The 24,024-nt window shown below is 43.1% G+C and overlaps 1 protein-coding gene across 1 annotated transcript in view; it reads left to right on the top strand.

Annotated features, from left to right (window-relative positions):
* ITGA9 (integrin subunit alpha 9) overlaps positions 1-6,132 on the top strand; it is a 327,427-nt gene extending 321,295 nt beyond the window's left edge. The window contains exon 28 of the mRNA XM_047740712.1: positions 1,626-6,132. Coding sequence (XP_047596668.1) covers positions 1,626-1,724 — 99 coding nt within the window. The 3' untranslated portion in view covers positions 1,725-6,132. The remainder of the gene's footprint in view (positions 1-1,625) is intronic.
* Positions 6,133-24,024: the final 17,892 nt, after the last annotated feature.

Here is a 24,024-nt window from a genome sequence, read left to right as displayed (position 1 = left end):
AAACCACCAGGGCTGCAGAACCTGGGAAGCCAGGGTCTGTCTGCAAAACTGCCCATGAGGAGGGATGCTCAGAACACAAGGCCCTCGCCAGTTGTTTGAAGAAAGCCTCCTCCTGGTCACTCAGACCGCACCCACCCCTTCCCTGACTCCACTCAAAGCGGACCCTCGGGGTTCTCCTGGCAACGTGGGTAGAAATGCTTCCTGACAGCCGTCTTGACAGTTCTCATCTTCAGCGAGGCCAGTCAGCCCCTTCTTGGGGACGGGGGGGACGGGGTGGGGGGAGAGTTGTGACCATCCAGACTGTGGCTCAGCTCGGACTGAAGGAGTTGGGGGAGATGTGTGCCCAAGAGCTGGGCTTGCGTGATGACCCCCCCAGCTCAGGGCTTACACTTGCTCTTGGAACCCTCTGCAGACGTTTCTGGGGTGAGCTCTTCCTGGGTGGCACAGACCGGCCAACAGCAGACCGAACATGTATGGCTGTTGGAGTCCCTCCATTCAAGGGGGCTGACACAGGGGTTTGAGGGCAGGTAAGTGATTCACAAGGTGACCCCAGGAAACACTGATCAGAGCAGGGAAGTGAGATAGGGAAGAGAAGGAAGCCAAGAAAGATGCTGTAACACCAGTTACCCCTGCCAGCATGTTCCACGGGGAAGCTAGTCATGTACCTGAGGGCTGTCATACCCAAGAAGAGAGGGGGCGGGAGTAACCCACAGCCAGTCATGTTTGAGGGCAGAGGCAGGAACGGATGTCTGACCTCAGAAACAGTGGCCAGTGAACAAGGGATGAGACATGCCTTGTCCCCCTGAGCATGGGAGAAGATCAGCTCTGGGCTGCAAAAATGGCTTACCGCCAGCAGTCAGTGAAGACCAGGTGAGAAGAGCTAGAAACTCGCCCTCCAGTATGTGAAAAACTGTAAGGCGTCAGAGGGGAAGGCGTTTCCAGAACTAAGCTATAGCAAACTGCCATCCTAGATCCGGTGAGGTGCCAAATCTCGGGGAGTCCACACTTCTGGCTGGGGTGCAGGCAAGGCATGTCTCGTAGGTCTGCGAGAAAGATCTAGAGGGACAGTGAGATAGACTGCAGACACTTTTACCAGCCTATTCTGGGAGAGCAGCATTTATCAATTACCCAATGACTAATGTCTCCCAGGATAATAATGGGTTTATCAAAAGCCAAATGAACTCAGGAAATGTCAAGTCCCTGAGTATCTTAGATCCTTTACTAAGGGTTTTATTAGACACTGACTGTTCTCCTGTGCCTTCCATAACTCTCAAAGGAAGAAAGAACGCAGCATTTCCTAACCTTATTTGACCACAAAACCTGTTTTGCTCCCAAATACATGTCTTTGAGTCATGGTCAGTAACCAGGGTTCCCTGGTATACCATTTGGGAAACACGCCACAAGAAGCACTTTACAAGGAACAGTCAGTCATAAGATAGCCTGCAGGAAGTCCAAGCATTTGGAAGGTAGCACCACAAAAATGCTTTTTCTAAAGCGGTCTCATCCCAGGGGTTTTCCGAGCCCACCCAGGTCTGTGAGTGTATCATGCCTCCTCCTCACCCAGGGGACCACCACTACTGATTCTCCAGCATTCTAACCTATCTTCTCCCCTCTCTGTCTTTCAGATGGGCTTCTTTCGCCGAAGGTACAAAGAAATCATTGAAGCTGAGAAAAACCGGAAAGAGAACGAAGATGGTTGGGACTGGGTCCAGAAAAACCAGTGACCTGCCACGCCAGCCACGTGACCCAGTCATTTCACCCGTCGTCCTTGTTCTTTGTATCTTCCATATTTGGAAGAAAGAATCTTCTCCAGATTTTTCGGAGGCCCCACTGACGCTGTTCTCTTCCTCACGTTACCAAGCCCAGGAGCCAACCTGGGGCAGCCTCTCCGGCCAGGTCACGGGACTGGAGCCACCACCCGTTTCCTTTCAGAGATGAACTCCGAACTTGGGAAAAGCAAGCACCAGAGCTGAGCGATATTTATGGATGCAACGTGCGTGGTCAACCCTCAGGGGAAAACTGTTACCTAAAAGTATTTTTATAAATACAAGCCTTTTATACTGATTATGTCTTTATATTTGTATCAATGTTTTATTATTTCTATTAAATAGTTCTATAATTCACTCAAGCACTGATATCTGGCCTGAAAGCTTGGAAGGACATGTGCGTTCATACAAATTTTGAAGGATAAAAACCTGATCGTACTTTGGAACTTGCTGTTACCAGAGACGTGCGGATAAAATAATCTGAAGAAACCTCGTGGGATGAATCCACCAAGCTGTGGGGCTGCATGTGAGCTGTGGGGTTGCCGAGACCCCTGAGATGATTCACCTCTTCATGGCCAGGAGTCAAGTTCAAAGTAATGTGCTAAAGAACTATAAGTGGTTTTTCATATGTAGCTTTCATTGCAAGATTTCCAGCAGGCATTTGGATAGAAAAACCTAACCCTGGCACAGGTCCACTCTCCATCACCTACACAGCAGACATCACACCCTCCTTCCACTTGGATTGATAGATGAGAGCTTGGAGCAAGGCCATTTGGTCATCTGGTAAACCTCAGAAGGGCATCTCATCCTGGACATCATGTGTCAGGGTCCACATACCACAAGGACTACATCGGAGCCCACCAAGCCCAGACTTGTGTCTGAATGCCGTGATACGTGGCCTTTTCATCGAGTTCAGAGGTCTCCACTTTCCCTGCCATTCCTGCTATCCCAGCTCATGGTGACTGCAGATCCCTTCCCAGAGATGACCATTCAACCTGTCCTTTGTTTTTAAAATAGGGTCTGAAGTGCCGTTCCCAAAAAGCAGACTCTGATACAAGGATTTGTATGCAAGCAACCGATTAAGGGAGCGTCCCATGCCCAGGAGACAGCAGTAGGGGTGTGAGGGAAGCAGGACAGGAAAGGAGAGGAAACCAGGTGAGGGTGCCATTTCAGAGGACATCCCGTGGAGGGCAGCTTCAGCCTGATCCCGTGAGGAGCGGTCCCAAACTGAGGCAAGGAAGCTGAGCTTTCAAATTCTTGCACCCACAGGAGGTTTCAACGTCCCACTCTCGGTTCCTGCTGGCAGACCGGCTCCGATAGCCCAAAGGTGGTCCTCTAAAGGAGAGCTGGAAATGCACCCAGCCCCCACCCTCGGGGGACTTCCAGAAACAATGTGAAAGAAAGGATGCACAGGGATCTGGGCATAGCACTGACATGCGCCTTGCCCCCGAGTGTGCGAATGCTGAGTTGTGGCCTTCGGTTCCAGTCTCCCCATTTGACAGTGTGTATTATCAGACGCACTGCTGCCCGGTTCGGAGTGCAAGGTGATTTTCTTAAAGGGCGATGACACGACGGGTGTAGTGTGCTCAGCACTGCGCCTGGTCCATCGTGAACACTCAGTGACTGGGGCAGCTCTGGCTGCCGTCCCCACAAACCATCTGCCAAAAGAAAAAACACATGGCTAAGAGCAGGGTCTGACAGAGTCCTCTTATTATGGCCCCTTATTACGGCCCATGGAGGCCCCCAGTACCTAACAAACGACATCAAATGGGAATGAGACAAGAAAGATGAAGGATCTTTCTCACAGGGCTGCGTTTGCTGGAAACTAACATGTTGGGGTGTGAGAACATCGGTACAAAAACACAGAACTCCACTCCAGAGAGGAGACAGATTTTCTGTGCCCGTATTCAGCTCATTTTTGCAAAGACGTCTCATGCTGGGGCAGAATCAGGAGGATGCTGGACAGCTGTGAACCCGGCATGGAACATGAGTTTCTTTTCTTGCCTCATTACACAGCTGACTCTGATGCAGGAAGATGGTGTATGTATTACGTGACCCCTCGTGGTGAATATGGGAAGAGATGGCCACGCCAGAGGGTCCGTGGCATGAATGAGGCAGGTCTTAGAATGAAGTCAGGGATGTTGCTCCTAATGGAGGGATGGAGGCAGAGAGGTAACTGCTGGGCAGATGCAGGCAAAGAAACCAGCTCTCAGAGTTCACCTGAGACTTCACTCCAAAGTAGTAAGGGCAGCTTTGAGTGGGTCTTAGTCACTCATTTCGAGGATTCTTAGGGGCCCCTGCAGTGCATCAGAAACGATGCATCTGCTGCAAGTTCCCCCGAGAACACTGCAGGCACATTTTGCCTGGAGAGCCAGACCTCCCTGCAAGAGGAGTGCGGAGTGTGGATTCCTTTAGGAGACCCCGTGTGTAGCTTTCCTGCGATGGATTCTCGTTCACTGTGTCACGCCGTCCTTTCATAAACCCCCTGAAGATTCTCCAGTGGCAAGCCTGGATCAGCGCCATCAGTAGCTTCGGACAAACGCATCTATAGCCACTAACCAGCTTCCCACAAGGGAGGGCAGACGCACTGGGGGTGGGCTAGAGGGTGACTCACTCTGCTCCTGTGGGCAGTCTCGGAGCCAGGATCTCTTTGCCTCTGGTCCATTCCAAATAGTAGACCCACGTGAGTAGTCATATACTCAGGAGATCACGAAGACTTCATAAGGCAGTTTAAAAAAAAAAAAAAAAATGGCCTTGGCATCACCAGAAGCAAACTTTGGCAATGACTCCAGGAATCTGTCTGAGGAAGGCTGGTGCCTCTGTGTGTTAGATGGGGCCGAGTAACAGGTGAGTCAACAAGGAACGCTTTAACACGGCGATGAAGCAGCGAAGCACACCGTGAGCCCGCTCTCGGCGGGGCATCTTACCAGCTCCACACAGCTCAGAAGCTCTCGGTAGGTTCTCCGGGGAAGCAGACAGGGTGAATGGCATCTGTGCATTACTCCTCCAGAATATTCTTTTAAAAGTCTGTAGCACGTTCCAGTTTCTAACCTTCCCACTCGTACGGGTCCACTGTGGAATCCTATCAGATACTCTCTCTCACAGCTGCTGCTGCTTTTAGTTACAGATTCAGTATGGTTTTTGCTGTCAGAAATACGGAGACGGTTTTTAAATATGAAAAAGGACCTTGGTCAAAATTGAGGAAAATCTTGCCCTCTGTTCAAAAATTATTCTCTAACGCTTCGTTGATAATGGGACTCATGAGTTGGGAACATCCGCACCGTGAGTGCTAGACCTGTCACCAAGAAGAGGCCATGAAGTTAGGAACAAGGAGGCGCTAGAAGAAGGGAGTGGGTCCACTTTATGGGAACTGACAGGCACACATCAGGAATCTGCTCTTTCAGTCAGCTCTTCAGGAAAATTCCATCACCGGGAGGATTCCAAAGTCTGGTACATGTTGTAGAAAATGCAATAGTCCTCCTTCACCGAGTCACGCATAGCCTACCAAAGGGATTAAAAGCAAACAGAAAACTAGCAGGAACATCCGAGACCTGTTTTCAATGGGGAAATATAAAAGATCCCCCATGATATGTGTGCTGTATGCCACCTGTTAAAACCCTAGCAGGGTCATTTTTTAAAGGTTATTCGACTATTATTTTTGAAAAAGGCATGATGGCCGGGGGAATGCAGTTACACATAAGTCATGTCGGAAATGTGCATCTGGTGAAACCTACTATCCCTGACTCAAACTTCCGGAATTTAGAGGCGCTTCAAAAGGACCGTCATGCAGGGAAAGGGCCCTGTAGAAGACAGAAGGCAGGCAGTGAGTGTCATTTCAGAAATGTTCCAATGGACAGGGGTTTCCGGGATGTTTTGTTCTGCTATTTAGAGGGGTGGTATACAGAATGGAGAATATTTTCTGAAACAAAGAATGGCTGAAGGGAGGATACAGAGCCAGTAGGGCCAATATGAACCTTCTAGAATGTCTTCTGATTTTCAGCACATTAGGGGAATAATGGACAAATTTCCCATGTGGTGCAATGCTTTATAGCACAATGATCTAGATTTCAGACTTTGTTAAGGTTTTTTTTAAAAAATTCTAATGTGCACGGTGTGATGGGCAGAGTGAGTTTAAAAGCTTTAAGAGTGATTAATTGCATGGCAGACACCCACGCTAACTTCACTTCCAGAACCTGACTGATGCATCCATATACATTTCCATTGAGGAATTTTGGTGGGAGGGGTGCTCCTCCTTACAAAGTCACATGTATTAAAGTCTATGCAGTCACTTCTAATTCACTTGCACTGTTTGGGAAATGCAGGTTTACAAAAATACAAGTTTGGAATAAAAAATGGCTGCAAATGATTCAGGAGTTTGATCTGTGATTTCTTTGCTAATGCAGAACTTGAACCTTTCTAGAATGTTGAAGACGGGCTTTGAATGCGGTACTTCATGAGCATTGCAGAGCACATGCTGGTCTATCTAGTGGTGCACGAGCAAACCCTCAATGTGGCTGAACTCTCCTCCATCCTTGGCCGCCATCCCTCAGCCACCACCTTCACCCACCTACCCGGGGGCCACACCCTGGGACCTTGACCTTAAGATAAAAGTGCCCAAATTTAATGGAGTGGATTCCTCATTGTTAGTAGACTGCTTCCACATGTTTCCACCAGTCACCAAGCATTTTCCCAGGAACTTTTTGGTAGCATCCTTACACATTTACAAACATTGTGTTCTCTTAGATTTGTGATCTCCCTCTGTCTAGTTACGTCTCTGTTCTTACCGCAAGTGTTGTTCACTTGTGTGTTTTTCTCTTTTTCCCTCAGAGGAGACCAATAAAGATCTATCTGTTTTACCAGTCTTTTTCAAGAATAAGCCTTTGGCTGTCCCAATCAGATCTACTGGGTTTTGTTTTCTATTTCATTAATTACTGTCTTTATACTTGTTAAAATTGACTTTGCTGCCCTGTAGTTAAAATTCATGCACAAACACACCACACAGAAGGGGGTGTGAAAGATACACACCAACGGGTTAAACATGGTTGCCCTTAGGTAGATGGGAGTGTCAATGTTTTAGCTTGCTTTGTTGTTGTTGTTGTTGTTCACTTAACTGAATTTTAGTTTTCTACAATAAGCACGCATTTCTTTTGTCACAATGAAGCATATGCAAATTATTTTTTCAGTAAAATTACATCTGGGAAAGTGTGAGTTGCTAAGCCAAAAGAGATCCCAAATTGCAAGTCTAGAAAGGGAAGAGATCTGTTTGCAGCAAAGAGGACTGATGAGCCTGACTGCGAGGGCAGTGGTCCAGTGAGTAATTTCAAGCCTTTTAATTCCGGATGCTTCCCGGCTTCACAGGACCTGCCACCATCACTAATACTAATTAAGTACATTTCTCTAAGGTTGCCCAACCTGTTTCCTTAAGCCAGGAAAAGGTCTGGACAACCTCAAAAGAATCAAAAGGTACAAAATGAAGAGGAAGAAAAATCACCAATTAGTAATGCCAGCTCCCTTCAATTGAGAGTTTTTTCAGTCCTTTTTTACAGTCCACCGGATTGCCTCTGATCTTTAAAGTCTGCCTGTTCAGCAGGTTACTGTGCTTAGTAATAGAATTAATGTAAGTGCTTACTTAGAGCTCTGCCTACGTTATCAGGCCAATTGGCAGCTATCCATCAGCAAAGCCACCTGACCCTGAGATCACGTCTATTCATTCTATGCACACATCCGACTGAAGTGGGTAGGAGAGGGTTTCACCAGCTCTGGGCTGAATCCTGAAACCGTGCCATCTGGGCTTGCTGCCAGACTTCTGCTCTGCCTCCAAGTTTAGTCCAGATCATTTTATACTTTATTGAATATGATTCTTCTATAATTGAAAAAGATCCTAAAGGGGTGCCTAGGTGGCTCAGTCATTAAGTGTCTGCCTTTGGCTCAGGTCATGGTCCCAGGGTTCTGGGGTCAAGTCCCACATCGGGCTCCCTGCTCACCGCGAAGGCTGCTTCTCCCTCTCCCACTCCCCCTGCTTGTGTTCCTTCTCTCACTATCTCTCTCTGTGTGTCAAATAATTAAACTCTAAAAAAAAAAAAAAAAAGAAAGAAAGAAAGAAAAAGATCCTAAAAATTAAAACAAATCACAGCAAAGGTATAACTAGTACCCTCTGAAACCCCCCGATAGATGAAGAAACAGGGGGCACTTTTAAAAGTATTTCCAGGAAACCTTTCTTCTAAGAAATGACATATTAAGAAAAATGAAATTCTCTCCAATTGACAGCTATTCAGAACTCACCTTACCAGTTAAGAGAATATCTGGCTCCATATAATAGGAAAAAAGCCAGAATAACATTGGTTTGAACATGATAGAAGTATGTTCCTCTCTCACATTAAAGAAGACTAGGTCTGGGTCATCAAGTTCTTATAGAGCAGATTCATAGATATCAGGATAGCAACTCCTATCTTTCTAGGCATGTCGTTTCCATTCTTAAAGTTGTTTCATGATTTCGGATGGCTACCAGGGTACCAGCCATCATGGCAACATTCCAAGCCAACAACAGAGAAGGAGGAGAAAATGGCACATGCCTCCTCCCTTTTAATTAGCCTTCCCAGAAGTTCCATACAACACTAACCAGGAATTACCTGCTCACAAAGGAAGATGGGGAGCGTATTATTAAGGAATAAGAGGAGTATACATAATTTTTTAAGATTTTTTTATTTTTAAGTAATCTCTACACCCAACATGGAGCTCCAACTCAGAACCCTGTGATCAAGGGTAACACGCTCTACCAACTGAGCCAGCCAGCGGAAGTCAACCACCGGACACTGAAGACAACTAACACTTGCCACCCACACCATGTATAAGATATGCAGAATATAACTGCCTTAAATCCTAAGTACATACCTTTTCAATCCCTAAGTCTGACTGGATGTGAGCAAAGGGAAAACCTTTATTTACGGTGGGGGTGGGAACCTCAGCTGCACAGAGTTGGTTAATCAAGTTTATGCCCATACAAAATCTTTTTTTAAAAGATTTTATTTATTTGACAGACAGAGATCACAAGCAGGCAGAGAGGCAGGCAGAGACAGGGAGAGAGGGAAGCAAGCTCCCCGCTGAGCAGAGAGCCCGATGTGGAGCTCAATCCCAGGACCCTGAGATCATGACCTGAGCTGAAGGCAGAGGCTTTAACCCACTGAGCCACCCAGGAGCCCCTATGAAACCTTTTCTTGATTTGTGTCTTCTCTTTTACCCAGCCCACCGCATTTCCCTCTCTCCCAGAGGCACCAGGTCTGATGAATGGAACACATGGCCTTAGAAATATACCTGGTTTTATTTTGTGTGTCTCACTAAAGTAGTATTGAGCCTAAGAGCTCGTGCTGTGTTTTATTTTTTAAGAATGTACTCACATTGGCATGTTTTTTTTTTTAAGATTTTATTTATTTATTTGAGAGAGAGACAGTGAGAGAGAGCATGAGCAAGGAGAAGGTCAGAGGGAGAAGCAGACTCCCCATGGAGCTGGGAGCCCGATGTGGGACTCGATCCTGGAACCCCGGGATCATGACCTGAGCCGAAGACAGTCGCCAACCAACTGAGCCACCCAGGCGTCCCCATTGGCACGTTTATATACCTAGTTTCTTGTTTCTGGTTGCCAACACCTCATTCTACATTAAGTTTCCACTGCATTTTACTTCCCAAGCACCTCTGAAGGAGACCTTGGCTACTTCCATGCCTGTGGAAAGGAACATCTTGTCCCATGGCCCCTCACGGACCTGAGCTAGAAACTCTCCTGCTATGGATTTCACAGACTACATCTTAAGTTGCTTACAGTTTCATTCTAGTGGAATGTGTTTGATGGCCATACACAGGCATCACTTGACATTCTTTTTTTTAAGTACAATTAACATACAGACTTATATCAGGTTCAGATGTACAACATAATGATTCAACAATTCCATACATTACTCAGGGCTCACTATGGTTAAGTGTAGCCACTATCTGTCAGCAATGTTGTTACAATTTTATTGATGGTATCTCTTGTGCTGAACTTTTCATTTCCATGATTTCTTTTCTTTGTAGCTGGAAGTTTGTACCTCTTAATTCCTTTTATCTGTTTCACCCATCCCCCACCCACCCACCTCCCCTCTGGCAACCACCAGTGTGTTAAGAGTCTGTTGTTTGTTCCTTTGTTTTGTTTTTAGATTCCACAGGGAAGTGAAATCATATAGTATTTGTCTTTCTCTGTATGATTTATATCAGTGGGTATAATACCCTCTAAGTTCAGCCACGTTGTTGCAAATGGCAGAATCTCATTTTTTTTTATGGCTGAGTGATATCCCATTTTATAGATATACCATATATTCTTTATAATTCATCTATGGATGATACACTTGGGTTGCTTCCCTCTCTTTGCTATTATAAATGATGCTGCAATAAACATAGGGTGCATGTATCTTTCCAAGTTAAATGTTTTCATTTTCTCTCGGTAAATAGTAATGGAATTACTGGATCATAGGGTAATTCTATTTTTATTTTTTTAAGGGGTAGAGGAGGGACAGAGGAGGACAGAGAATCTTAAGGAGGCTCTGCGCTCAGCATGGAGCCTGGCGCAGGGCTCAATCTTACAATCCTGAGATTATGACCTGAGCAGAAATCAAGAGTTAGACGTTTAACCAACTGAGCCACCCAGGTGCCCCTCTATTTTTAATTTTTTGAGGAAACTCCGTATTGTTTTCCATAGGGGTTGTACCAATTTGCATTCCCACCAACTGTCCATGAGGGTTCCGACTCAGTGGTGAACAACTCAGATCTCTCTGTTCCCTCCTTATTCCCTGCAAAGGTAACTCTTCCCTGGGGGACTTGCAACATAAGAACCACAACATAAATTGCACACTCCAACAATTATGAATGGTATAGCTTCCTCGAGGGATCCTATATTTCAGGACAGGAAGTTCTAAGACACTATACATTTGTCATTAAAACATTTAGTAACTCCTTCTACAATAGAAACACTATTTTCCAGGCTTTTCTGAAATGTAATGACCGCCCACGGGCTCTCTATGTAAGAATTCCCCAGGATATTTGTAATATCAAATATCTATCATGTTCTCATGCCGCGTCCAAACCTGTTGACATATGACATGTGAGATATACAGTAGAGAGGTGTGTTTGAGAAGATAAGCCTTTGATTTAGGCAGATCATGGGCCAACACCCAGCTAGAGAAAAGAGGAGCAGAGGGCCATACCAACCAGGTTGCTGAGAGACAGGTGACTGGCAGAAGAGAGCTCTGGTTATTGATGAGGCAGTGCCCTCCCCCCACTACCACTATCTCACCATGTACCAGAACTTGGTCTAAGGGACCTTAGAAAATAAGCTCACCTATAACCCCCAAGCCAGATGGATACAGGGAATCATGCAGCGGAATCATGATCATGCCCGAAGAGGGGATTCCAGAACGTTCAGTTGAATGAGTCTGGCTTACGTATAGATATTTGGGTATGGGGTCATTATGGCTTTGTCTGTGCTTTCATGAACAGCAAGGTCTGGCACACATCAGTTACATCTAGACTCTGAATCTTGGAATTGTCACCTACTCTGGAGATCAATCGTTATGGAAATTTTTTTCTTTAGCGTCCCCAAAATTACATTCCTCCACCTTCTGTCAAACATTCCATTCCATCCAAGGGAGCATTCATGTGATTTCTCCACCCCATTGGTCATCACTACCAGAACTTTGGGAGCTCCCTCTGTTTTCCCAGCACTCCCAGCCATCTGTCCCCAGCCTCCCCTTTTTTGAAAAATTGTGATAAAATACACATAACATACAGTTTACCATCTTCACCATTTTTGATGGTACAGTCAGTGGCATTGAGTACATCCGTGTTCTTTGGCAACCATCACCACCAGCCCTCCACATAGCTCTTTTCATTATGGAAAACCAAAACTCTGTACCTGTTAAGCAGGTCCCATTCTCCCCTCCCCGCCCCAAACCCTAGCAGTCACCCTTCTACTTCCTGTCTCTAGGATTTTGACTATTCAAACTACCTCATGTAAGTGGGATAGTACAACGTTGATCTTTTTGTGACTGGCTTATTTCACTCAGCATGATGTCCACCAGGTCCATCCACATTGTAGCATATCTCTTTCCTTCTAAGAATTCTGTAGAATTCTCTTTCCTTCTAAGGTTGAATACTATTCCCTTATAGGTACATACCACGTTTCCCTTCTCCATTCACTGGTTAACAGAGCACTTGGGTTACTTCCACATTTTGGCGACTGTGAATAATGCTGCAATGAAGATGAGTGTGCAAATATCTCTTTAAGACCCTGCTTTCCATTCTTTGAGGGTACATACTCAGAAATAGAATTGCTAGATCACACAGTAAATTCTATTTTTCATTATTTGAAAAGCCACCATACAGTTTTCCACAGCAGCTGCACTATTTACACTCCCAACCATGAACAGGGGTTCCCATGTGTCCGCATCCTCACCAACACATGTTTTCTGGGTTTTTTTTTGGGGGGGGTGTTTGTTTGTTTTTAACAGTAGCCATCCTAATGGGTGTGAGGTGGTACCTCATTGAAGGTTTGACTTACATTTTCCTAATAATTTGTAATATTGAGCATCCTTTCATTTGTCTGTCTTCTGTAGAGAAATGTCTACTAGAGCCTTCTGCCCATTTTTGAATTGGGTTTTTTTTTGTTATTGTTGTTGTCACTGCTGAGTTTTAGGAGTTCTCTATATAGTGTGGGTATAAAACCCATATCAGATATATGATTTGCAAACATATTCTCCCATTCCATGGGTTATCCTTTTACTCTGAATAGTGCCTCTTGATGCACAAAATGTTTACAGTTTTATGGAGTCTAGTTTGTCTGTTTTTTCTCTTGTTACCTATTCCTTTGGTGTCATTTCAAGAAATCATTGCCAAATCCAATTTTGGGAAGATTTTGTCCTATGTTTTCTTGTAAGAGATTTTTTTTTTTTTTTTGCTTCAGGTCTTACGTTGTGGTCCATCCTCCATTTTGAGTTAATTTATGTATGTGGTGTGAGGTAAGGGTCCAACTTCATTCTTTGCATGTAGATATCCGGTTGTCCCAGCACCATGTGATGAAAAGACTGTCTTTTCCCCCGTTGAATGGTCTTGGCATCCTTCTCAAAAATCATTTGATCATATGTGTGAGGGTTCATTCCTGGGTCTCTATTCTATTCCACTGGTCTATTTGTCTCTTCTTCCCACCGTCTCACCAGCCCTCCCCACCATCTGTCCTAAGCCTCCCTTAAAAAAAAAGTCAAATTTATCTCCATGACAGCACCCAAAGCATATGAAAAAGAGCTGCTGTATAACCTACAAAATTTCTTTTTCCTACATAAAGAAATCTCCAGTTCCTCAAACTATTTTTATGACAGTTTCCACATCCTGCACCATCTCTGACATAAAAAGGAATATGACTATCACCTTCTAATGAAGCAACCCCTCAAACTTTCCTGCTTGCTGTGAGTTGCGAGTATAGAATTATATTCAGTAACTAGAATCTTTATCCATGTTTCATTGGCAGCTTTATCACCCTTCTGACTCGTAATAAGGTTGTGGACAATTCCTAGGTATTTTTTAATCCACTGCTACAAAAAAAGGAAAAAAAGAAAGAAAGAAAGAAATATCTTCCTTATGCCATTTTTCTTAATTCTGGGAAATATTTCAGGGAAGTTCAAGCATGATTACAACAAAGCCTGGGAATCTACCACCACTTTATCATGTTTGCTTCAATTATTTTGTTGAGTCATTGGCCTTTTTTTTTTTTTTTTTTAACTTTTGGGCGAAATAATTAGAGACTCACAGGCAGCTGAAAAATAGTATGAAAAAGTCCCATGTCCCCTTCACCCAGCCTTCCCCAATGGTAACATCTAGCATAACTATAATATATACAGTATCAAAAAGGAAACGTTTTCGTTGGTACAATCTACAGAACATATTCTGATTTCATCTTTTTTTGAAGGTTAATTGATTCACTGATTTTAGAGAGAGCGCGTGGGAGGTAGAGGGGCAGAGGGAAAGACAAAATCACAGGCAGACTCTGTGCTGAGCACAAACCCCAGGCACTCGATCTCATGACCCTGAGATTATGACCTGAACTGAAATCAAGAGTCAGAGGCTTAACTGACTGAGCCACCCAGGTGCCTCTCAGTTTTTGTACACATGCACTAGTGTGTATGTGTATGTGTGTGTGTGTGTGAGCGATCTATAGTTTTATCACATTTAATCACCTACAGGACTCACATGACCACCACCGCAATCAAGATTAATCACCACATTATTTTGTACACATGAAACCAATATAATGTTATGTCGATTATAACTCAATTAAAAAAATGAAGATTAATCACCACAAAGGAACGCCCTCGTGCTACTCCTCCCCACCATCCCTAACTCCTTCATCTAGTCTCCATCTCTGTAATTTTGTCTTCTAGAAGAGGTTTTATAAATGGAATCGCAGAGTATAACCTTCTTTTTTCTTTCCACTTGTACATTCTAGTCAGATTTATTTCTGTTCACAGAACTGTTCCCTTTTTTCTGCGGAAACACCCACTTTGCATATCAATGTTCCATACACATGGCCATGTGGGCAAAGCCTTCTTCAGCCATGGGGGAAGAACCAGAGGAGGGAGATCCCCCATTTCACCTTTGGTAGTTACTTTCCATAGTGGAAACACTAGTTTTCTGGTACTATCCTATAGATACAATGTATGAATTCAATAGGATTTTTTCCCCCATTGGCCTAAGTGTTATCCATAACATTGCTTAACATAGTGATAAGCTATATTCCAGAGTCTGAAGTGAGAAACCTGTCAGTAGGTGTTTGCAAACACTGTGTTGAAACTGTGTAGACAAATTTTGTTTTGACAAACAGTTGTATGGACTGGGAGTAACTTTTATCTGACTGGGATCAGAGAAACAAAAATGTTTGAACTTCTTTTAATTGTGGTTAAAAAAAAAATATATATATATAGTCGATAACCCTCAAGACTGACTTTTTTTTTTTAAATTCAGAGTAATTCCCTGGAAAGCCATCCAAGTTGTTACATATCTCAATAATCTGTAGCTTTTTGTTTCTATAACAGTCGTGGTATGGATGTACCATGGCTCATTTGATCATTCCCCTGCTGAAGGGCATGTGGGTCGTACCCACTTTGGGGCTGGTACAAATGATGATATATTACAACATTCATATTCATTTGGAAAACATAAGTTTTCATTTCTCTGTGCTAAATGCCTAAAAGTGTAACTACTGAGTCATACAGTTCGTTTATATTTAGTTGTATAAGAAACTGCCAAACTATTTTCCAGTAGCTGTTCCATTTTACATTCCCACTGCAATGCAGGAAAGATGCAGTTTCTCTGCATTCTTGCCAGCATTTGGTATCATCACTGTTTTTTATTTTAGCCCGCTAATAGATGCAGTATCTCCCTGCGGCTTTAATTTGCATTTCTCTAACAGGTAGTGATGCCAAACATCTTTCCATGGGCTTATTTGCCATCAGTATATCCCCTTTAGTGAAACCTCTCTTCAAGTCTTTTGCCCACCTTTGACTTGGACTGTGTGATGTTTTGCTGCGGAGTTCCGACTGCTCTTGAAACATTCCAGGTACTAGTCCTTTTGTTAGCTTTGTGGTTTGGAAATATTTTCTCCCAGTCTGCAATTTGTCTTTTCATTTATCAATTTATTGATTGTTTCCTTAACGGATCATGTGTTTGGTGTCATGTCTAAGGACTTCACCGAACCTGAGGTTGTGAATAGTTCCTCCTGCTTTTTTTCTGAAAGTTTTATGGTTTTGCCTTTTCCAGAAGGTCACATGGTTGGAATCATACAGTATGTAGCCTTTGCAGACTGGCTTCTTTCATTTAGTAAAATGCATTTACATTTCCTCCACACCTTTTCATGGCTCAGCAACTCATTTGTTTTTAGCCCAGAATAATATTTCATTGTCTGAATGTAGCTCGAGTCATTTACCTACTGAAGGACATCGCGGTTGCTTCCAAGGTTTACCAGTTATGAATACAGCTGCTCGGATATCTGTGCAGGTTTTTGTATGGATGTAAGTGTTCAACTCATTTGAGTAAATACCAAGGAGTGCAACTTCAAGATGGTACTGTAAGGGTGTGCCAAACTCTTCCTTAGTGGCTATGCCATTCTGCATTGCCACCAGCAGTGGGTGAGAGAGCGAGCCCAGCCATACTGAGAGCAAGTCTGAAGGCTCTGGAAGATGATGCTCCATCCAGAAATCGGAGCTTCCAGACACCTAACACGTTTGGTCATAAAGAAGGGAGACACAAACGGTCTGAGCTAAGTCGGGGGACGACTTAAGTCGGGGGAACAGTTTTTAATTTCCAGGAAAACAAAAGTTGAACAGAAAAGGGAAACAGATGCATCTCGCCTCAACCCCTGTCCCCAGCTTTCGTGGTCACTGAAGAAACTACTGATAGTCACAGGTCTCCCTGTAAAACATAAGTGATCAGCCCAGAAGGTCCTTGGGAGTTTGGGTGTGGAAGTGCGTCCTCATAGGGAGGGCTCAAGGCCTCCCAGACTAACACCCTCACCCCTCAGCAAACCACAACAAGGCTATATAACTATGGTTACTAACAATAGTCATATAGACAGTCAAACAAATAACCACACCCAAAAAGGGTGTTTGTTACGAGGACTTGAAATGAAAGGGCTTTCCTGTTCCGGTAACCTAGAAGTCTTCCCTAAAGACAAGATGATTGAGAAGGAGAAATAACCAGGTGAAGGAGGGAAAAGCATCCTGGGCAGAGGGAACAGCATGTGCAAAGGTGGGGAAGCTTTAGATTGTTCAAGAAACTAAGAAGAGCCCAGTGCTCAGAAGGTAAGTGCCAAGAGACAGGGGAGGAGAGTGAGTCAGGAGAGGCAGGGCCAGGAACTCAGGTAGCAGGTGGCCGGAAGGAGAGTAGCCTGCATTCAGTCCGTTCTGAAGCTTCAAGGGAAGGCCTGCGGTGAAGGCAGCACCCTCACCCTCAAGGGTATGAATAGTTGAATGAAAATCTAATCATCTGGCTCCCGGCTGCCCCCTGCTGGTTAGGACAAGTCAGGGCTGCCTTCCTAACAAGTGCTTTAAAAGCCTGTGGATATTTTTGGTGTTTATGGGAACAGAACATTTAACTTCCCAAAACGTCACTGAAGAGGTGCCGAGGGCCCACACGAACAAAGAAATGAAGTTATGCAGTCAGTGGGAATCATGAGCAAAGAAAGCAAGCAGCTTTTAAAAGAACAGCGACAACAAAGTTCTTCATAAAATAAAAGCAGTTTTTAAATCGGGCACTCTTTTCAAGTTGCAGGATAATAGAGAAAGTGAGAGAATGGTGTAGGGAACATGATCCTTCCTGAGATGGGGCCCTTCTCTACATTTTGTAACCTATTTTTCCCATTCGTGCTCCAAAACTGTATCATGGTCAACGAGATTCACTCTGGGATGCCTGGTGGCTCAACTGGTTAAGTGTCTGCCTTCGGCTCAGGTCATTATCCCAGAGTGCTGGGATTGAGTCCCACATTGGGCTCCTAGCTCAGCGGGGAGCCTGCTTCTCCCTCTGCCTGCCACTCCCCCTGCTTGTGTGCTTTCTCTCTCTCTCTGACAAATAAATAAATAAAATTTTAAAAAAGAGAGAGAGAGATTCGCTTTTAATCATTTTGTAACAATGAGTGAAATGCTACTAAGCCAATGGTACCTCTTGGCAACATTTGCTCTGCAACGTCATTGCAGGTGCTAGAAAAATTATTTGAAATATAGCCTAGAGAAGTAACAGAGGCATTCTTTGATTCCAAGCTCTTTACATGCTTGGGAATTTCAAGGAGATTCTTTTCCAAGTCTGTGTGCAGGTGTCTATGTATAAACGCTTAACGGCATGAGCTGAGCCTATGAGCTAAAAACTCTTTTCACTGCACACAAGTATCATTATTTTCAGTTGGTTTAGACTAAGGTGTTCTGAAAATTAATATTCTTCTACTTTGAATATAGGACCTTGAGCTGTAGCACACTGAATTAAAACACCAGTATTTTACCTACTGAGAATGTTACAATTTCTTGTTAGAGGCCTACAAGGAGGTGAAACAGAACAGCTTGCTTTTTGGAGAATTATTTTTTTTTAAAGATTTTATTTATTTATTTGACACAGAGAGAGATCACAAGTAGGCAGAGAGACAGGCAGAGAGAGAGGGGAAGCAGGCTCCCCACTGAGCAGAGAGCCCGATGTGGGGCTCGATCCCAGAACCCTGAGATCATGACCTGAGCCGAAGGCAGAGGCTTAACCCACTGAACCACCCAGGTGCCCTGGATAATTATTTTTAAAAGAAGCTGGTAACTCCAAAGAAACTGGCCTTCCTGGAAAAAAAAATTAATGATAAACCAAAAAAGGGGCAAAAGACAAGTTATTGAGATGTATGTACATCTAAAATATTGTATCTGCCACAGTATTCGTTCTAATTATTATCAGGGCTCCCCCATTGAAAATAGTTTGATAAATGCTATGACAGATACAGATTCATCTATTTAATGTATTTGAATAACAGCACTCAGCTTAATACATTTGCTTTTTTAAAATTCACTTCGCATGGATCATATGCCACATGCCAAACCCTATATAAGATCTATGTTATTCTCGGCAGATTTCCTGAATTTACATTTTAATATTTCAGAAGATATAGCTTTTTATCATGCTAGAACTATAGTTACTCCATAAATTCTTTCTCTGCTAAATTCCCAATTTCACTGGCCATAATATTTCAGTTTTTTATCATGGAGCATGGTGGGGGAGGGGCAGCCTCTGCCGCGTGGTTAGCAGCATTCCATCTTGGAGTTTGCTCTATTTCTCCACTGGGTGAAGTGGTTTATTGACTGTCAATTTGTAAAGTGCTCTCTGGGAGTTTCCGAATGCAAGATAGTAGGGGCGGAAACATATTTCATTGCCTTTTCTGTCAAAATAGAATTAACACGTGCAATATATCATCTTCGAGCAGGACTGGATGAAATCCCAGCGAGTGACCCCATCACATGGCTGTCCCTACAGAGGGTCCTGGCTGAGTAGTTGTGGTCTCCGGGTCTGATGGCCTCCTCTACGATCTTTTCAGTTTAATACCTGTTTTTATACATGTGTGTATTGTATGCATGCGTTTTGCATGCGTATATAAGTATTTGGTTTAAAACCTACTCTTCAAAAAAAAAAAAAAAAAAAACGAAAACCTACTCTTCAGAGTTGTGGAGAGAGAGAAAGAGACAGTTTTCCCTCCCATCTTATCCCCCCGTTTGCTTGGTTTCTTCCCCATACTTCCTCCACTCTCTGACTAACCATTTGATTTGTTCCTTATGAGTGCACCAGAGTTTCCTTATGTACCTACAAACAAATACAAATAAGGTCTTTGTTTTTCCTTTTGTACACAAAAGCCAGCCTGCTATATTGACTCTTCGGCACCTCATGTTCTTCCCTCTCAGTTCAGAGAAAGCACTCTTATTCTTTTTATCGCATGCATAGTATTCCATTGTTTTATTGCATAGAGAAGTCATAAGTTAGGCAATCAGTCCCCATTTGAAGAAAATTTCATTTCTTTCCCATCCTTTGTTATTACTGCAATAAATAACCCTGGGCATCATCATTTTGCCTGTGGGTATATATATGTTTGGACAAATGTTTCGTGGTAGAAGAGTAAGCACGATTGACCTGCGCATTTGTAATTTTGAGAAATATTGCTAAAATGACCTCTGTAAGGTTGTACCAACTTATAAGTTGTTCACCTTATTGTACAACAATAAGTTGTACCAACTTATAGTACAACAATAAGTTGTACCAACTTATTCCCACCCATCATGTGCTGGTTCTACTTGATTTGTTTTCAGTGGTCTTCTGAAGACAGAACACGTTTTGGTCACTTCTTGTTTCCTAACTATAAAAATTCATTCATTGAACAAATATTTACCAAGTGCCAGTATTCCCAAAGCTCGCTTGTTCGTCCTTGGAAATTTGGCAGTGAACAAAACAGGCACAAATCCTTTTAATAACCTTTTATTGGGACACAGAGAAATGGATAACAAAGGGTGGACATGGTATATAACGTTCTTGGTTGTTTAAAGCTGTGTCACCAGCTCACGTGCCATCTATGTGCGAAGATCAGGGGTGAGAGGGAGTGGTGGGCACCATGCAGTGCTGGACACCAGGGGCCTTTTTAAAGTCCACAGCTACTGCTCTGCTCTACATTTTTGGGTCATGTGGAAAGAAAAGACCCATGTTGATAGACCATCCCACTTTTTAAGAAAAACCAGAAATCCATATTTTCTCCTCTGTTTTATATGTTAAGAACTGGGCACCTGGGCGCCTCAGTCAGTTAAGTGTCCAAGTCTTGATTTCAGCTCAGGTCATGATCCCAGGGTCGTGAGATCGAGCCCCACATTAAGCTCTGTGCTGGGCATGGAGCCTGCTTAAGATACTCTCTCTCCCTCTCCCTCTACCCCTCCTCACTCTCTCTCTCTCAAATAAATAAGTCTTTAAAAAACTAAATTGATGTTAGGAACTAATTCAAAATTTTAGGAACAATTTTGGGACAAATTCTTTTTTAATGGTGCTCAACAAGTTGACACTAAAGTTTATATGGAAAAACAAACATGCAAGAATAAACTAGAAAAACACTGAAGGAAAAGAAAAGCTTTAACAAGGAGTCAAGGACTAGTCCTATGAGATATTAAGACACACTCAAGAGCCTCTATAATTAAAACAATGTGATGTTGGTGCATGAATAGACAGTCCAGCAAAACAGAACAAAAAGGCCAGAAGTCAACCTAAGTGCATATGGAAAAATTATGTACCATAAAGGTGGAATCTTGAATCACTAGGGCAAAGATTGCCTTTTTAAGTAAATGGTGTTGGGGATAACAGGGTAGCCATGGAACAAAGAAAAAACTAGATCCTTATCTCGCACCCTGCAAGAAAATATACTCCAAATGGATCAGAGATCTAACTGTGTAAGATGAAACCACCCAAGCACTGGAAAAAAAACATGGATGGGTCTCCCTGTATAATCTAGGTTTCGGGAAAGGCTTTCTAACTATGCCTCAGAATCTGGTGGCAATAAAGAACAGATTGACAAATTTGACCACATAAAACTAAAAATTTCCTCTTGGCAAAAAAACACTATAAGCAAAGTCAAATGATAAAATGAGAGAAAATATTTGCAATCTATGTTGCAGATAAAGGGCCAATATCCTTAATATAGAAAGAGCTCAAAAATGTGGAGGAGGTGAGATTTTTTTAAAATGTGAGAAAATGGGCAAAAGACATGAATAGATAGTTCACTAAAGATATATATATATATATATATATATAGAGAGAGAGAGAGAGAGAGAGAGGGATTTAAATCGGCCTTAAACATGTGAAAATATGTTCAACTCACATTATAAGAGAAATACAAATTTAAACTATGCTGTGATACATTTCTCTCCTAGCAGTTTGGCAAAAATTTACAATATGACAACACATTCTATTGTTGTGGCTGTCAGGAAAGGGGCTTTTTCATACATTGCTGGTGGAAATGTAAATTGATACAACCCTCCTGGGGGGAAATGGGCAATTATATGTGTGTTTACTTTTTTACCCAGTTAGCCAGGCATGTACCCTTAAGATACTCCTATGCCATGCAACTTAAAAAAAAAAAAAAAAAAAAGAGGAAGATATCTATAAACTGAAATGGAGTATTTGCAGCCTATATTAAGTGAAAAAGAAAGATACAAATGAGTACCTATTGCATGCTACCTTTTATGTAGGAAATTAGAAATAGATACATGTATATGCTGTTTGTACAGAAGAGGAAAACACAGAAAGGACAAAGCAGAAACTCATAGGAGTGATTACCCACAGTGCTGAGGTAGAAGCAGGGATTTGGGGGGATACAATGGATACAATGGGCTTTTGTGTCCATATGAATGTTTGACTTACCTACAAAAGAAAAAACAAATCAACAAGAATGGGGAAAATTCTACAGTAGAGAAAAAATTACCCTGATATGGGGGTGGAAGAACGAACCCAAGTAACGTTTGAATGAACTATTTTGCAAAGACAAAGGGAACTTGAAACAATTCTGGAGAAAGTTCCATGTGCGCTTGGGAAGAATGAGTATTCTGTTGTCTTAGGGTGGAATGTTCTGTATATATCTATGAGGTCCATCTGGTCCACTGTGTCATTGAACTCTAGTTCAGTGGTTTTTTTGCCGTGGAAGGGGTTAGGATTCTGAAGCTAACCCCTATTTTCTGGGTTTTCTAGGATTGAATAAACAAGAGTACCGTGGATAGCAGGAGTCAAGTTTCTCGCTGTGGGAGAAGGGAGTTACAGATACGGGAAGAGGGGGCCAAAACTGGGTGGTGTTAGATAGTCACTGGAGGTATCTCTTCTAAGCTCATGGTTTTAGTAGACTGAATATGGATGGATGATTGATTTTGAGTTTGATTGATAGAGATAGAGACATTGATACAGATGAAGGTAGATAGATACATTTATATAGCTGCATCCACTGAGTGAGCCTAGAATCAGTAACACCTAGTGCCCAGATCCTGGTTTGTAAGTATCATTCTCCACTGAACAGAATCAAGCTCCTTAGACAAATGACTGACTCCAGCACTAGGGCAGGGAAAGGATGAGATAATCCTGGGACATTTTGTACCAGAAGTTGAAGAAGGGCTCAAAGAATAAGGAGAGGCCAAACACACACAAAAGCTAACATAAACAAATGGCCACTTTTCCCAAACTGGGAAAATCAGCAGGCAAGATTCAGGCGAGAATCAGCAAATGCTGAAACCGAAGGCTGAGCGTTTGATGAGAATAGGATATTTACACTGTCTCAAAGTACCTCTCTCCCCAACCCCCAGCAAAGTACATAGGGACAAAATTTACAGTGAACAAACCCTTAGAGATGCCGTCATGACCAAGTGATCAAAGTGAGTCTTACCACTAGTGCCACAAAGCAATGTGACGAGTCTCGTCACGTGACACACTGTTAGGGACACAACACTTCTGGGGCATTCCTGCCAAAAATGCATAGCCTGCATCTAATCATCAGAGAACAAGAGGCAAACTTCTATTAAGGGATTTTTCTACAAGAGAACCAGCCTGCACTCTTCAAAACTGGCAAGAGCATGAAAGACAAAGAAACACCAAGGAACTGTTCCAAATTAAGGAAATGATAGAAACATGACAACATGATCCTAGATTGGCTCCTGGACCAGAAAAGCGTAAATTTTCTCTTTTGCTACAAAGGGCAGGAACGGCTTAATCGGTGAGAGGTGAGGAAGGTCTATAGATGAGATAATACTGTCTCCATGTTGATTTTCTGTTTTAGTAACTGTATGTGGTTATGTAAGAGACTATGCTTGCTTATTAGGAAATAGTCACTGAAGCATTTAGGGGTAAATCTTCAACTTACTCTCACTTGGTTCAAATAATAATATAGGAGGATAAAAAGTGAACATTTGGGGAATCGTGTTGAAGGGAATATGGGAATTCTTTATTCTTGCAATGTTTCTTTAAGCCCATAATTATCTTTTAAAAATCTGTCATGAGACTCTGCACTGTACAAGTGAAAACAAGCAAGAATAATAAGAACAACGACCAACCACGTTTGCTCCCCGCATGGACCCCTGGGGCTGCCAGTTTGCAGTTTCTGGTTTGGAGCTGTTTTCTTGAGTTGATTTTGAGTGCGGTCTTGCTGATAACAACCATTGCTAGGGCTGGTGAATGCTTTGCTACATCTGAACTTTTTTTTTTTTTTTTTAAGAAAGGGAGAGCTGGGGAGAGGTGCAGAGGAAGAGGAAGTGAGAGAATCTTAAGCAGACCTCACGCTCAGAGCAGAGCCCAATCTAGGGCTTGATCTCATGACCCTGAGATCACGACCTGAGCCAAAACCAAGAGTCGGATGCCCAACCGACTGAGCCACCCAGGTGCCTCTGGCTCTGGAACTTTGAAACCAGCTTAGCACCAAGACAGCTGCAGAGATGGTCCTTATATAAATAATCAATTGGGTAACAAAGCAGTTTAAATCTGGATGCAGCCTCCATTCTCAAAAAGGAAGAAAAGTGGTGTGATCCAGAGGGTCTCACCCATGGAAGTCCTGCGTTTCACTAGCCACCCCTGGAGAGGTGCAAGCAATCTTGCTTCCTGGTTTGTGGTCTTAGCCATACACAGCACTAGAGGGGTGTCTAAACATCTATCAGGACCTCACCGTTGA

The sequence above is a fragment of the Lutra lutra genome, chromosome 1, assembly GCF_902655055.1.
Source record: "Lutra lutra chromosome 1, mLutLut1.2, whole genome shotgun sequence".
NCBI classification, from domain to species: Eukaryota; Metazoa; Chordata; class Mammalia; order Carnivora; family Mustelidae; genus Lutra; species Lutra lutra.
This window is presented reverse-complemented; position numbering and strand designations above follow the sequence as displayed.